Below are 18,106 nucleotides of genomic sequence, written 5' to 3'. Positions count from 1 at the left end.
TTAGAAAAATGTGAAAACACCGCTAGGAATGGTACATGCCCACATCAGGAGACTAGTTATTTCCTCCTGGGGAACGGGTGGAAGACGAGGGAATTTAGCTAGACACGTGACACTTCATTTCCAAAGCAGGTGAGGTCTATCGAGCTTTAATATGCATTTCATTACGGAGGTGGGAACGTGTCTTTTATTTTCCATACTTTACATATGAAGTGTTTCCTGACAATAGAAAAACGGAAAGGCACTTTGAAGACCATGGAAGACAAAAGAAATGCTCACAACTGGGAAGGAAAGAAACAGAGACACACACGGTTTACATACCACCACTGTCCTACTACTCCAAGAACACCACCAGAAATAGCCACAACCACTGTTCTGAGGTGGTGGAATTCATGTTGTACCTTCTTTTTAAGATTTTCTAAATGTTGGTGGTAATTCCATTATGTGCTGATAAAGTATTAATAAGCAGGAAAAGAGCTTCTAGATGGGTTTATATGTTTTTGCCCTTTTTTAATGTAAGAAATGTGAATGGTCTGACCTTCACGTTTTCTGCGTGTGGATCGGTGGCCCCGCTCAGTGGCCAAGGGCGGTGGTAGGAGAAGGCACTGCTCCAGGGGCACGGGCTAGGAAAGGGGTTTGTGGCAGGCTCTGGGCTTTGCCAATCGGCCACAGCGACACTGTGCGGTGATTTCTTTGATCACCAAAGAGACTATTTTTCCGTACTTCAGTATTTTTCTGTGCACTGCTAGTTTATGCCCTTTGCCTGCTTCTCAGTGAGGGCCTTGATGTTCTTCTGACACATGCAAGCACCCTAGCCCCCTAATTTACCTGCCTTTTAAGCTATATATTTATATTTATATTTTGTACCGGAGGATTGAACCCGGAACCTTGTATGTGGAAAGCCGGAGCTCAACCCGAGTCACGTCACCTTCCCTGAGGTGGATTTTTTTGGTCTGTTTTGCTTGTTGTTTGTTTTTAGGAGGCACGGGAAAGCGAACCTGGAGCCACCCGTGTGGGAGGCAGACGCTCAACTGCTAGAGCCGCACCATCTCCCTAAACTATATTTTTGAAATACAGAAAATTAAAACCTTTATATATTGTCAACACTTGGGTTTCTCAGATGTCATGCCCAGAAAGGTCCATTCCCAATTATATCAAATAACTAAGTTTTATCCCAGCACTGCTCCTATTTCCTTTTTTTTCATACATAAATATTTAACCCATCTGGAATTACTATTGTTATAGGCTGGTACTTCCCAGATGCGTCTGATGACAGGGCTCCCCGAGATGCTGACAGAAGGCAGTGCCAGGCTCCCCCCGCCAGATGCCCTGCACCCGCCTCTTGGGGCCCACCCGGGGGGGCCCGCTCGCCCGTCTTCACGGGTGCTGCAGGTAGTTCCTTCGGTCAGGGAGTCAAGGAGACACTTTCTTCCAGAGAGTCAGTCCACTGTCCCAATGCTGCATTTTAGCAACTCGTCCATTTTTCATAACAACCCTGACTGCAGAGTCCACGGGATTCCGAAAGAGAGAAGGGGGTTCGTTTTCTGCCAGACCCTGCTGACACTGTGAAGGCAGCGAGCTAACACGGACTTCCCGAGAAGCACCTGCTTCAGGGTGGGGGAAACAGGAAGAGGGGGCCTACGGAAGCTGACCCGGGGCCTGGCTTCTGTGCAAGGATACCGGGGGGAACCCCCAAGCTACCACCGAAACACGGGTTACCAGGCAGGTCAGCGGCCGGTAGCACTGGACCGGGAACGGCACACTCCAAAGGCTGGGCCCGCTTGGAACCTTTCAGAACCAGCTTCAAAAGCCCCAGCAGGGCCCGTGAGAGCGGCCTGCCAGGGAGGTCGGCGAGAGGTTCCATCAGGAGGGCCGGGCCCCACCGCCCACATGCCGGGAGGGGGACGTCAACACGTAGGAGGAAAAGGGGGCGACGGCCAGGGTGGCCCAAACCCTGCACGGCCTGGGACAGTCCCAGCTCGTACCAGCCAGCCCTCCCTTCCAATCTCTAGAGTGTCCCAGCTTGGATAATAAATTACGTGGCTGCCCACGTGGAGAGGGCGTTGTGGGTCCCACGTCAGGCAGCTGATGACTGTCCGACTGGACCACGGACCAGGTTTCTTGACCACAGAGCCAGTGTTCATTCCAAGATAAATCCTGCACCTGGACCAAGGAAAAATGCCCGAAAGAACCCAAATGAAGAAATACTAATATTTCTAACCAGACCTGGGGGAAAAAAACCCTCTATAAGAAGGCTTTAAATGAAGAGAAATTAAAGAATAAGTAAGTCCATGGGGTCTGTGATGGTTTGAAGCTACATGGACCCCCAGAAAAGTATGTTCTTTAAGTTAAGCCCACTCTAGGTAGGGTCTTTCGGTGAGCAGGATCTCGCCTGAGTTAAGGAGTGGCCACCTCATTCAGAGGGGGTGGGTCTTAATCCTCTTACTGGAGTCCTTAAAAAAGAATGAAATTCAGACAAAGCAAGCAAGCCACAGAAGCAAGAAGCGGAAAGCAATAAAACCCAGAAGAGAAGGGGAGACCAGCAGGTGCCACCGTGTGCCTGGCCATGTGACCGAGAAGCCAATGACCGGGGGCAGTCCTCCTTTGGGAGAAAGCACCACCTGATGATGCCTTGGTGTGGGCATTTTTCTCTGCCTCAACACTGTAAGCTCGTAAACTAATAAATTCCCACTGTTAAAAGCCAACCCTTGGGGAAGCAGATTTGGCCCAATGGATAGTGTCCACCTACCACATGGGAGGTCCAGGGTTCAAACCCAGGGCCTCCTGACCCGTGTGGAGCTGGCCCGCATGCAGTGCTGATGTGTGCAAGGAGTGCCGTGCCATGCAGGGGTGTCCCCCACACAGGGGAGCCCCACGTGCCAGGAGTGCGCCCCGTAAGGAGAGCCGCCCAGCATGAGAAAAGTGCAGCCTGCCCAGGAGTGGCACCGCACACATGGAGAGCTGATGCAGCAAGATGACGCAACAAGAAGAGACACAGATTCCTGTGCCATTGACAAGAATACAAGCGGACACAGAAGAACACAGAGCGCATGGACACAGAGAGCAGACCACGGGGGGCGGGAAAGGGGAGAGAAATAAATAAAAAATAAATCTTTAAAAAAATTTTAAAAAGCCAACCCTTAAATGGTAGCTTCCCGGAGCAGCTTTAGCAAACTAGAACAAGGCCTGAAAAGAGAAAGGAAATTCAATAGACGGAATGCTTACCAACCTAAAAACCTGAAGAATGGTCAACAAAAATAAACAGTCTTCATTTTCCTTTTTAAATTTCATTATTCTGAGCAAGGATTGAAAGCGCTGATGCATGAAACCTGCTGAAGCCTTACTCACCTGTCTCCTCTCCTGGGATTCGAGAAGTATTAAACATTCGCTCCCACTGAGCAGAGCAGAGTGGAATTGTGGATCCCAAAAGAAAAATCTGCAATGAAAATATGTTTCAAACAAACAAAAAAATGCCACAGCGAAAAGAGGAGCAAATTAAGATCACACATTTAAATGCTGGATTTTATTTTCTGTGCAAACAAATTAAGATCCCACATTTAAATGCTGGATTTGTTTTCTGTACACACAGCATGGTTAGACTTCATCTTTTCCCAAGTCTATAAAGAAAAATTGCTCCATCAGGACATTATGCTTCATTGCAGGACTTGTTTAACCACGTCCAAGTCCAATTTCTCACACAATCGCTTCCTAAATAACACATTCTAATCAGTTATGTGTAAACTGACATTACATCAATGGGGTACTTATAGAAGAAAGATTGTCTAGTGAAGCGCTGACCAACAAAATTATTCTCCTTTTAAAACAAACATGGGTCACTTCAACAAATGGTGTTGAGAAAACTGGATACCCATATGCAGATAACGAAATTGGACCCCTACCTCAAATCATCTACAAAAATTAACTCAAAACAGATCAAACAACTAAATCTAAGAGCTAAAATCATAAAAATCTTAGAAGAATACATAGAGGGAAATCTTCAGGATCTCGTATTAGGCAAAATACACCAAAAACAGCAGCAACCCAAAATGAGATAGACTGGATTTTGCCAAAATTAAAGACTTTTGTGCAAAAAAGGGCATTCTCCAGAAAGTAAAAAGACAATCTACAGAATGGGAGAAAAGAGTACAAACCATCTATCTGATAATCATTTAATGTTTAGAATATATAAAGAATTCCTATAACTCAACAACAAAAGACAAACAAGCTAATTTTAAAATTGGTGGGTGAGAGTGTAAATTACAATGTAAACTATAACCCATGCACTTAGCAGTGATCCATAATGTATTCATCAAATGCAATGAATATGCCACACTGGAAAAAAAAATTGGGCAATGGTGCAACTGCTGTGGAAAACAGTTTGGTGGTTTGTCAGAGTAAGCCTAGAATTACATGACTCAGCAATTCTAGTAGGTACACATCCAAAAGACTTTAAAACAAGGATTCAAACAGAAACTTGTATACCAACGTGCATAGCAGCATTATTCACAATAGACAAAAGATGGAAGGAACCCAGCATCCATCTACAGATGAATGGATAAACAAATGTGGACTGTCCATGCAACAGAGAATAATTTCAGCCGTGAAAAGGAATGAAGGGCCGATACACGCTACAACACAGATGGACCTTAAAGATACCATGTTGCGTGGAATAAGCCAGGCACGCAAGGACAACCACTGTATGATATTGTATGTTCTCACTTATGAAATACCTAGAATATATATAGAGAGAGCAGATTACAGGCTAGCAGGGGCTGGGGTGGGGGAGGTGGTGGGGAGTGATTGCTTAGCAGGGACAGAGCTTCTCCTTGGGTGATGAAAAGGTTTGCTAATGGTTGGCGATGATGGTAGCAGGTGACCGTGAATGCAATCAATTTTTATAAAAAGAAGTAAGGATTTCTTTGAAGGGCAAATTACAGAATTGAAGTACAACTGCATATCCATTGAAGATACACAAGGAAAAATAAATGTCAAAATAATAATGCTACGTGAAAGATGCTAGGTAAAAAAAAAACACAACAACGAAGGCGGGCATGCCATATAATTACATTTACAAAACTCTGGAAAATTCAAATCAAACGTGAGTGACAGCAGATCAGGTGTTATTGGCGGGAGGGGCGATCCCAAAGGGGCCCGAGGAACCTGGGGTGATAGATACGCAGTGAAAAAATAGGCTTCATTGCAGCAGTGGCCTACATATCTAGAGAAGTCAGGATTTAGCAAATGTGTGGGTGAGTGTACGTCAATTATACTTCAAGAAAGCTGTTTAAAAAAGACATCCCTTTTTAAAGCCACTTGTGTACGTACTGGTTTGATCTCCTCCCGGTCCAGTTTGCGTCTGTACTGCAGGATGGCGTGGATGGCGTTGCCTGCCCTGGCCGCCTGGATGTGCGTGGGTAAGACGTACAGAAAATCCTGGAACAGGAAAGACGAAGGTGGGGAGAACTCGCAGCGGGAAAGAGAAGTTAAACACGCCGCAGAACGTGCCTGCGCGCGCTGCGCTCTACCTGCCATCCTAGAAAATAAACGGCAATTTAACTTTCTATACGTTTGTCAGGTTCATCTGCTAACACTTTATAGAGCCACAGTCCTAAATAATTCTTGGGTTATTAAGATACAGCAAATTCACAGAGTCAGAAACAAGATACAAGTTACCAGGGCCTAGGCTGGGGGTAGAGAAGGGGGGTTAGTGCTTAAATAACTGGCACAGAATTGTTAGAGGCAATGGAAAAGTTTTGGCATGGTTGGTAGTGATGATAGCACAGCATCGTAAAAGTAACACCACTGGATTAAATATTTTAATGTGTTTAAAAGGGGAAGTTTCAGGTGATAAATGTGTTACGAGAATAAAGCTTTTTGCAAAAACCACAGGACTGTGTAACACCGAGAACTGGGAACGTAAACTATGGACTATAGTAAATAGTACAAAATTGTAATACATAGTTTCATCAATTGTAACAAAGGTGCACTAATGTAAGGTTTTAGCAGTAGTGGGGAATATGGGAACTCTGAATTTTCTGCATGATTTTTCTGTAACCTGATTTCTCTAATAAAAAAAGGTATAGTAAAAAAAGACACACATTCCTAAAAAGCTGAAATATGCAACAAAAACATAGGTTTACATAACTCAATAAACAAAGCGAATTAAAAGAAGATACAGCATTTCTCCCCCGACTAGCCTTGTATAACTGGTTAAAAAAAAAAAGCAACCACAAAAACCAAGGAGCAATTAAGACAATTCAGAAGGCTTCTAAATGAGAAATAACTAGAGGATAAAAGAACTGTTTCTGGAGCTCACAGCAGCGCTGGCAACTTTCTAACCGTTGAGACACACCCCTGGACGGCTACAGTTCCCGAGAGCCCACCCGGAGGCAGGGCTCGCGCCAGGCTAGATCCCACCAGGCCCTGCCCTGAGCCGGGCAGGCGGGTCCGGGGACGGGGCTCACTCTGCTGCCCCAGCAGTCGTGCTGCCGCCACTCGGGGAACACCCGCCCGTGAAGGGTTTGGGGTGCACAGGGCCCTGCCTCCTGGCTGGGGCTGGGTGGGGCAGCTACCGCCTGCAGTGTTAGCTGAAGCAGGCATCTGGCCTCCCAGGGAGCGACTGGCAGCATGAAGACAGCTCTAGAGTCTGTTTGCAGCTTCAAGAGCCACTAAAATTTCTAAAAAGCAACAAGAGCAGGGAGCAGGGATGGCAAGTGGGGAGAAGTGGGAAACCAAAGTTAAGAGAAACAAGAAGAGAAGCGGGGGGGATAGAGAAAGAACGTGTTTGGTGAAAAGAAATCGTGGTAAAGAAGAAAAAACAAATTTTAAAAAGAACAAAGGTGGGAAGCGGACGTGGTTCAATTGACAGAGCGTCCGCCTACCATATGGGAGGTCCAGGGTTCAAACCCAGGGCCTCCTGGCCGTGGGGTGAGCTGGCCCATGTACGGCGCTGCCACATGCAAGGTGTGCCATGTCATGCGGGGGTGTCCCCTGCGTAGGGGGGCCCCACGCGCAAGGAGTGCGCCCTGCATGAAGAAAGCACGGCCCTCCCAGGAGTGGCACCACACACACACAGAGCTGATGCACCAAGATGATGCGACAAATAGAAACAAAGATTCCTGGTGCCACTAAGAATGCAAGCAGACACAGAAGAACACACAGCAAATGGAGAGAGCAGACAATGGGGGTGGGGGCCAAGGGGAGAGAAACAAATAACAAAATAAAAATCTTAATTAAAAAAAAAAAAAAAGAAAAGAGGTTTCCTCTCCCTCTCTTCTCCTCTTTCTCAGCAGCTGGGTCCTAAAGCCGCGCAGAGGGCGGAGCCGGGACGCCAAAGCACCTGGCTGGAGGGAGCAGGTGTCCCCAGCAGGTGCAGCCCAGCCGGGCTCAGGAGGAAGCCCATGCAGGCATCAGGTGCCCAGCAAGGTGTGAGGCGCACGAGGGTGGGAGAGGCCCCCCACAAGGGGGTGGTGCGGTGCGGTGGGGTGGGGCCCGAGGGGCGCGTGGCAGTTTGAATTTGGTGAATCCCAAAGAGAGATGATGTTTTTGAATGAATCCGTTCCCGTGGGTGTGCGGCCCTTTGACCTGGGCATCCGTGAGGTGGGACACGGGCCGGGGTTCTGCTTTCTTGCTGGGCCTTACATAAATGGAGACACAGAGAGAAGCCGCTGCCCCTTGATGGCCCAGGTGAGAGAGGGGACTGGGCGAAAGCAGAGAAGCCCCGAGAACTGAGAGAAGACCTGGAGTTTGGAAGCCGCAGAGCACAGAGATGTGGAAAAAGGCTCCTGAGCACCCGCAGCAGAACGTGGGAAGGGGACACAGTAGCCGAGACTGAGAGAGGCGCCAGGAAGAGGCAAGCCCGGTGCCTCGTGGCCCCCAAGAGATCGGGAGCCCAGCGGACTCGGAACTGGAAGCTTTCATGCTAATAAATTTCTCGTTATAAAACCCGACCCGAGGGGCGGGGAGGACAGGTACAGGGGAATCCCCCTATATATCTCATGCATCATTTATGTCATCTAAAGCTTTTTTAAAAAATAAACAACAATAAAAAAAAGCCAACCCATTTCTGGTACTTTGCATTGGCAGCCCTGTGGCAAGCTAAGACACGGGGAGAAAGGGGCTTGCGCGCGGTCCAGAGCCTGCGCCCGAGCAGGGTGGCTGCCGTGCAGGAGAAAGGACTGGGATGGGGAGACAGAGCCGGAGGAAGGGGGAGGGTGTTTGGGTGGGATGGGCAGTCCACTGCGGGGTGACAGAGCTCTAGTGTGGGGGGAGCTCTGTCCCCTCGACGGGGAAGGGCTGGCAGCCGCAATGGCACATGGATCAAGTACAGGGGACTGTGCAAATATGTCGTTAGGTGAAGGATGATGGGGCCAGGCAGCTCACTGTCAGGGAGAGAAAACAAGAATGAGCCCCACAGCTCAGGCTGGGCACTGAGGTTCTGGAGCAAAAGGCTGACGCAGCGCGTCTGAGCGGCCTGCAGCCTGCAGGTTCTGCAGGGAGATCCACCTGGCGCCCAGCTCCCGGGGGGACCGCGAAGCCCCTGGGCTCCTTCCTGTAAGAGCATCCGGATGCCTGGGACCCGGGGCCGGGCCAGATTCACATACACTGACAGTAGGGTTTCTGGGGGCACTTTGGGCCCCCCGAGAGCAACCTGCCCTCTGCAGGGGCTGAGCACCGAGGTCAGCCATGCTCGGGGTCGAGCTGCTGGGGCCGGCGCGGCCGGGGCACCGACACTCACGTGAGCGTGCCCGGTTACTCTGAGCAGTGTGTTGTCACTTCCGGGAGAACTGAGCACCGTCCACAGGACGCCCCCCGGGAGAGGACAGCTGGACCCCGCCTCCTCCTGCCGCTGATTTCATCAGGAGCCTTCGGCTGGAACAAACTGTAATCACGAGCATATCTGCTTTCCTGAGTCCTTCCAGCCGCCCCTGAACCCGAGGGTGGTCGTGGGAACCCCTGGACAGGGCTGACGCGAGAAGCGGGTGCGTGGAATGGGCCTTACTAACATCACCGTGGCGGAAGGATGACCTGGGAACAGGAAGAAGCCCGGAGGGCCGCCGGGAGGCCTACGGGACGGCAGGTGCGCCGCGATCGGTAACCAGAGGCGGAAGCTGCCACGGGAATCTAGAATGGACAGATCCGGTTCTCCAGGAGCTGGCTCTTTGGGTACAGGAGGGAATGCAAAACAGAAGCCACCTGAGCACACGATCCTTTGGCTACTGTCATCCCTAACAGCCAAAATGAAAGGAGACTGCTGGAGCCGATGCCAGGGCAGCTGGGCCGGTCCGAGCTGGGGCAGCGAGGCTCAGGGCGGCCGCCGAAGGGAAATCCCGTGGAACAACGGAGGGCGAGGAAACGCTGACCGATTCACGAGAGAGGAGGGCAAGGCAAAAGGGAGCGTCGAGGGACCTGCCCCAGCAGGGTGGACTCCTCAGATGGCTACTGAAGCACGGGGTGCCTCAAGTGGACACCACGGGGCTACGCTAAAGTCTTCCTGGGGAAGTGCCCCAAGGGGGTGGGTAGACCAAGGGGAGCCCCTGCTGGGTCCCCAGAAGTGAAGGGCCCTAAACCAATCGGCTTTCTTCACCCCAGGTTAGAGGAATTTGTAAAGCCTGAAGACAAAGATGATGATGAGAACCTGACCGCCAGGGGCAGGAGGCAGGCGACGGTCCTACAAGTTAATCAGGGTCAAAGGGGCCAGAGTCCCGGGCCCGGCCCCAGCTGGGGACCCGAGGCCAAATGCACACGGGTGGGTACAGCAGCCAGGGGCTGGAGGAGAGGCTCTGCCAGGACCCTCCGACGCGGGGGTCCTGTGCATTGTGGTTCCAGCTCTGACCGGGGCTACGGCAGCACTGGGTGGACCCAGGGGTGCCAAGGCTGACAGGATCAAGGGCAGCATCTGAGAAGTGCTTGGACGGACTCTACTTCCAGTGGGCCTATCTCCTTTCTCTGATGTGTTCCTGGAACTGGTCTGGGTCTGGCTGGAAACACTTCCCCTGCCTAGTACTGTGAGACTGCAGGCCTGGGAGCTCACCCCTCAGCCTGGATCAACGCACACGCTAACTGAATGGAGCCTGTACAACGGCCTGAGGCCACGCAGCTGTTGATTTAAAACTGAAGAATAGCTGCTGAACAGAAAGAAGCGTTCACTCTAACTCGGAGGGCCCAGCAGCCTCGTGTGCCTGCAGACGGGGACTTACGGTCAAGGTCCATCAGCATCACCAGCAGGGAGGGTGCAAGGTGAGCCCCGGACATCCCAGGCGGAAAAGCACAGCGCACCCACAGAATGCGGGGGACGTGTCAAGAGGACAAAGAGAGAAGAACAAAAGCAAGGAAGAAAAGAGGGAAGCGGACGTGGCTCAACTGATAGGGCGTCCGCCTACCATACAGGAGGTCCAGGGTTCAAGCCAGGGCCTCCTGGCCTGTGTGGAGAGCTGGCCCACGCGCAGCGCTGATGAGCGCAAGGAGTGCCGTGCCACGCAGGAACACCCCTGCGTAGGGGTGCCCCATGCTCGAGGAGTGCGCCCAGCAAGGAGAGCCGTCCAGCGTGAAAAAAGCAGCCCACGCAAGAGTGGCACCGCACACACAGAGAGCTGATGCAGCAAAGAGAGACACAGTTTCCCAGTGCTGACTGATAAGAATGCAAGCAGACACAGAAGAACACACAGTGAATGGACACAGACAGCAGACAATGGGGGGGGGCGGGGATAAGTAAAAATAGATCTTAAAAAAAAAAAAGAATGGAAAGAATAAACAGAACAAAGAGGCCAACTCGCAGGAACGACCACTGGAAAATCTAGATCAAATCAAATATCAAAACAAACAATGACTGAAATAGGTTTAAACCCACTGAATAAAACAGGAAACCACATGTCCTCACTAACATAAACTGAATAAACTAAATATCTGATGAAAAATAGAATACCGATACAGTTTCAAAATACTATCCCCCCAAATATCTATGAATGTTGGGGAGAGGGGACAGTAACTTCACAGTGAAGAAGCCGGCACCCGCCGTGGCACCCACCATGGCACCTCAACTCAAGTCATCAGAGGGACCTACACCAGGGGCAGATGCACTGCGACCGCGGGCCACAGGAAAGCATGCAGGAGAAGGACGCGGAGTGACCTCGCTTCTGTGATATTCCCCCAAGAACGACCTACCCTGGCTCTAGACAGGAGCAAACAGCAGACACCCAAAAATCGAGACGTCCCAGAGAATAGCTGGCTTACAGTCTTGAAAAAGGTCAAGGTCATAGAGTCCGGGAAGACTGAGGAGCTGAGCAGGGAGATTAGAGAGACAGATGGCTGAAGGTACGGTGAGCGGTGATGGGGAACTGGGCGCTTTCCCGGGACGACCCACAAACCTGCAGAGGGCCTGGGGGCCGCCAGGCGGGCACCGACCTCCTGGGCACGTGGGAGAGGGCGGGACACTCTCACTCAAGTATTCGGGGTGAAAGGGCGTCTGGAGCTTGACTTTAAAACGGTTCAGGAAAAAAAAACTTCTACATCCAAAACTTGCAATTTTTCTGTAAGTTTGAGATTGTCTCCAAAGAAAAAAGATATAAAAGGAAATATAAAAAGGAGAAAAAGAACAAACTATGAAGAAAACTAAGAAGAAGATAATCAAAGGAAGTGACCAAAGAAGAAAGGGAAAGAAGGTCTGAGTCACCAGTTTCTATGCAGTGCTCGAGGAGCCAAGCCGGGACGCCTCTAACGAGAGAACGGCTCGTAGGCTACAAAAATGTCCACGTTTTGAAAGACGAGAGGCCGAAGAGACGTGGCCGCTAAATACGCCACGTGGGCCTCAGTGTCGTCTCGGGCAGCTGAGGACAAAGCTCAGCACATGGGGGGCAAACCCTTGGCCAGCCTGCTGCTCCTGAGCCCCCAGATATGCAGGGAAACGAGCCCCCAGGACGCTGGAGGACTCTGCATTACGCCCCAGGTAATGGGAACAGGAGCATGTAGTGGGGATCTCCTGTGCTCCGTGGGCGTATCTGGGTAAATTTCTCTGCAGCAGCTCAGGACGTCCACGCGGTTCCGTGGTGTGGAGAGCAGGTCCCAGGCTCCCGCGTGGGGGCACAGGGCCTTGGACCTTGGACCCAGGATCCAGAGCTTTCCCAGGTCGCTGGCAGGCGCTGAGGATGTCACCTGTGCAGGACACGCTCCTTGCCTGCCAGGCCAGGGACTCACCATGGCATAGTAATTGCTGTTGACCATCAGGGGCCCTCGTCCTCGCAGGTAGATGTACTCCTCCCACCAGTCGCTCACCTGTCGGGTGCAAACAGGAGAGATGAGCCACGGGCTTAGCAGGAGAAGAGAGCCGCCCAGCAGCAGGCCAAGGGCCGTGCGAGAGGGAACTCCTGGCGCTTTCTATCAGATGCGCTACAGCATCGTTTCAGCATCTGCCGGGGCCGTGCCAGTAAAAGAGCCAGATGCAGGAGGCAGGGACTGTCAAGATTTTATTTTTCAAGTCGTGACATCACCAACAGGCAGATTACGTTCATTTTATGGCTGGTTAGAAAAGAAAAAGGCAAATGGAAAATACGGAAATGTTTTGCCGTGGACTTTTTAAAATAACCAATCTGACTTTATAACCAAATTTAAAAATTGCCCATAGACTGCTTCTGTTCTCGCGGCCACCGGGCTCTCCCTGCAACAGCCCTATGTCTGCCCTGACCTTCCCTGCCTTAAATGTTCCTCAAAACCTACACTATTTCCCTGGTTTCATGTCCCAATTTCCTTCCCTTCACGTACACAAAGCTCAGCTCGTTCAAACACCCTGCGGCTGGCTAGGACACCTGGGGGGAGGGCGACAGCGACGAGACCACCAGCCTGACTGGATCCCTCGGGAAGCCGTCAGTTCCTCCCTGTGCCATAGCCGGTGGCGGCACTCAACCCAGCGCGTGCAGGGCACGGCGCCCTTGGCCTCCAACGGGACGAGAGGACAGGTGCACGTGGCTGGCTGGACGAGGACGCTTTCCTTACTACCGCGGGAGAAATAACTCAGACCCAGGTTCCAACAAGGAGACCAGCAGGACGGCCGGACGCAGTCAAGGGCATCCTACCCAGGACAGAGGGCAGGCAGGTCCTCCTTCCCGAGCAGACCCCCCGCAGACGGGAAAAGCTGCTCCCTCAACAGCACGGCGGCTGCGCGTACAGTTCAGGGTCTGCTGCTATTCCAGCTCCAAAAAATCAGTAGTTCACACACAGCCAACGCCCCACCAAGAAAAGCAGTGTGCAGGCGCACTTACGTAATTCGTAGCCCACCAGGATTTCAGCTTCAGATACCACTGCAATCTGGGCCCAAGACTGACAGCGAAATCTTGCGCCAGAGTCGTCATTCGCTGGAACTCTTCGTCCTTCATGAGAGGCTTCACGGATTCCAGGTACTGCAGCGAATGTGCGGGAAGCAGAGTTCAACCAAATGGCTCAAAGCCTACAACTTCCTTCTATCTGCCCCAGAGGAACGCTGACATACGGAACGCTTTTAAAAGCGTCCCTCAATGGGCCGCATCAGTCCTCGGACAGGTTAACTAACTCCCACGGGAGATGAGGTTTTAGGTCACGAATAAGTTAAAAATTAAACTTTCTCATCCTTTACAGGCAAAAAAAACCCCAAAAGCTCCCCAAATCCTGCACCACCACAAATTCACCCAAGTAAATTCTAGAGCACCAAGATCATTTGGTTATTGAAGAAATTTCAAGCGTCTCTGTCTCCACTATTTGATTCTAAAAAAAAAAGAATCTATCCTCCATCGACCTGAGAGGGAGAGGGAGAGATGGGGTGGGGCGAGCTGCGAGGGCCGGAGACGAGATGTCGTGAAACGACCCCACGTGGCACACCGCTGGGAGCTGACGCTGCCGGGCAGGGGTACGCTAGCGTCAGGGCACAACGCCAGCCTTCTGCTGTCTCCGTCTGCGTAACCCCTGCCTGGTGGCCTCCTCAGGGCAGGCCCCCCAGCCTGGCGCCGACGCCACACGTACCCTGCTCACGGTGTCCTTGACGGCGGGGACGGGCAGGCGTGGCAGGGACGTCTGGAAGCTGTACAACATGGGCTTTCGGCCCGAAAAAACCTTCACCATGCCCTTAAAGAGAAAACAGCCACATTTTAAAAGACGGCACGAGGCTAAAGGCCAGGAGCCTGTTCTCCACGGTCTGTGGCTTGCCGATGACTGATTTTCAGTGGCGATTCATTTGCCCACAAGTCCACTTTCCACCCCTGCACCCACGGGCTGCAGCTAATACGACCCGGCTGAAAACATCCGGGGCCGGCCGGGCACCCGAGAAGCGGCCGGCCCGGTGTCGTCCACCGGCTAGGCCCCTCCTGGGGTGTCTGGTACCGCAGCGGGAGCGCGCTGGCGCGCACGGGGTGAGGCCCCTGCTTCCGCGAGGCCCCTGGGTTCGGCGATCGGCTCAAGGTGCTAGACCAGTGAGGAGGGTCCCAGCTGGGGGGCGCCGGGAAGCCACGCGGTCAAGCCTCGCGGAGGTCACATACTGGCCCACGCCTGGCCTGGAATGACCTAAAGCTGGAATAACGGCTGGTCATCTCAGGCTGACCAGATGACAAGGAACCCCCAGGGCTCATGGCAGGAGGGCGGGAAATGGCTCTAATAAAATACTGGGCAGAGGCGGGACCCCACTCTAAGGTAGGGCCCTTAAGCTTCCCACAGCGCGAGAAACGAGCTCTGAATCTCTTCTGTGAAACGCTGTTTCCCTGGAAATCAAATTGTACATCTGAGCGACAGCAGGAAGCTGGTATAGAGAAGGGTGACTCTCCAGGGCTGGCACCGCCGTGGCTGGCGACCCGCACGTCCACGGCCCGCAGAAGGGCGCCACCTGGTGGCCGAGCAGAACAGCTTCCGGCGCAGGTGCCCAAGCCCCAGCACTGCTCCACAGATTCCTGACGGCTCGCTCGGCTTACGCTTCTGAAACCATGAAATACCCCATAGTGAAAAAATACTTCCAAGAAAAATCTCAATTTTGATCGGATTCATTAAATCACTTGGATCATTTAACGAAAACGGGTTAAAAAACGTTTCGTTACAGTGGCCAGATCCAGAGACCTAGGTGGGCCCCGAGGAAGCTGGGGGGCCTGAGGCCCGATGCTAACAGAGGGCAAGGCTCCCCGCTCCCGGCCTGCCGTGGTTTACAGGGACCCCGAGCACCAAACAGAGGCCCCAGAAGTCCAGACAGCGTCCCTCCTTTGGATGGTTTCTTTTCAGCAAAGCTGAGCTCATAAAAACCTTTACATTACGGAACTCAGACACACATCCACGCACGGGACGAAGCTATTTACTTTAAGTAGGTGACACCCGGGCTAAGGGCCGAGGAAGGTCAGTGGAAACTGCCGGGAGCTCGGCCTGAGTCATGGGCGTCCAGTCAGCTGTTCCAGCCAAGGGGACCGTGGAAACGCCTGGCCCAAGTGAGCCAGAAACGCCGCCGAGCGGCTGGCCAGCAGCCCAAGCACAAACCTACAGAGACTGATAGTGAATGTTCAGAATGCTCCCGCACCATTCAATTTTTAAAAGAGACTCTTTGAGCCAACTTAGGTGTCGCGGTGAAGCGAGCCTCTCGGGCCATTAGGGGGCAAAGGAGAAAGGTTCCGCGGCATCGCCCCATTTCACAGGCGCGTGTGGTGCCACGCCGGGACAGATCTCGTTACCATCCAGATTTTGGTGGCGCGGCTCATCTTGCCGTGCTGGGCGAACATCCACCCGTGGTAGGAGAGCAGCACCTTCAGGGAGTAGCGCATGAGGAAGATGAGGCCCACCCACAGGCCCGTGCTGAAGAGGACGCCGCTGACCACGTGCTTCGTCTGGCTGGACATGCAGCCCCTGCCGAGAGAGACCAGACAGACGGCAAGGCGTGAGCCCGGGCCAGGGCCGCACCGGCGCCAGCAGACGAGGCGGGCGCGGGAAGCGCGCGGGGGGCCGGAGTCAGCGCGCGCACCCGCGGCGGGAAAACCGGCTGCCGGGGAGCCGTGGGCTCAGAACGGGCCGGTCCCCTCTGCCCTGGCGGTCCCTCGGGGTCCTGAGCAGGAAGCAAGCCCCTGTGCGATGAGGGAAAGCAACCACTTCCTGCTGGGATGGGGGACGACGACAGAGGTGACAGGCACGGCCGGCACCTGCCCACGCCAGAAACGATGCCCCAGACCGCCGCCCACTCCTCGTGGGGGCCGCCCTCAGCCCCTGCTCTTGATGCGATTTCTTTCCCCCTAAACCTATCTTTGGATTTTGCAATTCCTCAAAAGCAGCGCAATCTGGCACAACATTATTGCAACTGTGTACATCAAAAGAGGCCTGTCCTTGATCTAGGTAGGAAGAGTCACCGTGAAAGTGAACAAGCTATCGTGTAGATGACAGTTTGGAAGGAAAGTGAACAAGCTACCGTGTAAACGATGGTTTGGATGGTAAACTTGAATACACATAGATAGTGTCTTCATTTGCCATGGAAAATGATGTATTTTACAGTGAAGATGGGACTTTTTAAAACAAGAAGAAATGCACCTACTCAGACATCTTTGTAGTTGTTTCCTTTTAGATGTTTTAGAAATTGCAAAAAAAATTTTTTAATTTCAGTATGCTTCAATTAAAACAGGAAGTGGACTTGACCCAGTGGTTAGGGCGTCCGTCTACCACATGGGAGGTCTGCGGTTCAAACCCCGGGCCTCCTTGACCTGTGTGAAGCTGGCCCATGTGCAGTGCTGATGCGCGCAAGGAGTGCCGCGCCACACAGGGGTGTCCCCCGCATAGGGGAGCCCCACACACAAGGAGTGCGTCCCTTAAGGAGAGCCGCCCAGTGTGAAAGAAAGTGCAGCCTGCCCAGGAATGGCGCCGCACACACGGAGAGCTGACACAACAAGATGACGCAACAAAAAGAAACAGATTCCCATGCCGCTGACAACAATAGACAAAGCAGCAAATAGACACAGAGAACAGACCCCAGGGTGGGGCGGAAGGGGAGAGAAATAAATAAATAAATCTTAAAAAAAAAGTCAATGCATAAACTAAAGGAATCTCTAGTATTTATATAAAAACACCATTTTAGTATTTTATAATGTTTCTGTGACAGACATAAACATCTTCAAGGTAAAAAAACTTTTGTTTCAAAACTTTTATCTTCCTATAATCTGTCAAATTTTGCCTTCAGGTGTAGTCTCCACTTTAAACTCGTAAGCTCTTTTCTAACTATCTTATCTTCAGGCAAATTTAGATTTATGGTTCTGACTTTATTGTTTGGATAATTTACATTTCAGATTTCTACATTCCTCAAGAAAAAAGACATGCCCATATACTTGACTCACAAAACTCCAATAGTATTTTAGCATAAACATAAATGACAGGTTTAGGAGTTTATACACCTACACACGGGCAGTTTGATAAAAGACACATTAGCAAAAAGGCTTTTGTTAAAAAACACATTCCTTAATTAGCTGCTGGAGAAGGACAGAGGAACTCCACAGGCCACGTACGCCAGCCCCTTTGGAAAGCAGCCACCTAGGGACAGCAGCGACCCTTTTTAGGAAGCCGGGTGGCCCTGGGAGCCCGACAGTGCTGGCCCTTAACTTGTTCTTTCTAAATTGCCCGGTTTATGGCAGTAGGTTTAACAGGGCTGAAAAACAAATCTTACCACAACCCACATTATAAAGGGCTTTAAATAGCCAATGCTTCTAAACATAATCCGGTTTTAAAATTGATAAACACTGGAGAGTAAACTAAAAATCTGCGTCAAACCCACAACAGTGAGAAGTAGGCAGGCGAGCTCTGTCCGCAGGTGCGTGGACTGCGACGCCCCAGGAACCGGCACGGCTCCACCGCCTCGACAGGAGATTTCTCTCCTGCCCCTCGCAGCCGCTGGCAAAGGCACCCACCAGAGCTTGTCAGCCAACTCGAGATGGCGAGGGCTCTCAGTAACGCCCGTGTCCTAAGGGGCTTCACAAACAAAGCAGCAGGGGCCAGAGGACGCCTCTGTGAACTCTGCAAAACGAGGCTTGGGGTTGGGGACGTGTTGCAGTTTGATGTGGTTATGAATTCCAAAAGTAGATGGTAGATTGTTTGTAATCCAGTCTGTACCTGGGCATGATTAAATTATGGTTAGTGCTCTGAT

The 18,106-nt window shown here is 51.8% G+C and overlaps 1 protein-coding gene across 4 annotated transcripts in view; it reads right to left on the bottom strand.

The window, feature by feature from the left end:
• CPT1A (carnitine palmitoyltransferase 1A) overlaps positions 1 to 18,106 on the bottom strand; it is an 82,967-nt gene that overhangs the window by 30,934 nt on the left and 33,927 nt on the right. For all 4 annotated transcript variants that reach the window (XM_071217921.1, XM_058305017.1, XM_004481657.4 and 1 more), the window contains exons 4-9: positions 15,663 to 15,834; positions 13,984 to 14,085; positions 13,251 to 13,388; positions 12,190 to 12,267; positions 5,323 to 5,430; positions 3,346 to 3,433 (exon numbers count right to left, since the gene is read on the bottom strand). In XM_071217921.1, coding sequence (XP_071074022.1) covers positions 3,346 to 3,433; positions 5,323 to 5,430; positions 12,190 to 12,267; positions 13,251 to 13,388; positions 13,984 to 14,085; positions 15,663 to 15,834 — 686 coding nt within the window. The remainder of the gene's footprint in view (positions 1 to 3,345; positions 3,434 to 5,322; positions 5,431 to 12,189; positions 12,268 to 13,250; positions 13,389 to 13,983; positions 14,086 to 15,662; positions 15,835 to 18,106) is intronic.

This window comes from Dasypus novemcinctus, chromosome 10, assembly GCF_030445035.2.
Source record: "Dasypus novemcinctus isolate mDasNov1 chromosome 10, mDasNov1.1.hap2, whole genome shotgun sequence".
Taxonomy (NCBI): Eukaryota; Metazoa; Chordata; class Mammalia; order Cingulata; family Dasypodidae; genus Dasypus; species Dasypus novemcinctus.
This window is presented reverse-complemented; position numbering and strand designations above follow the sequence as displayed.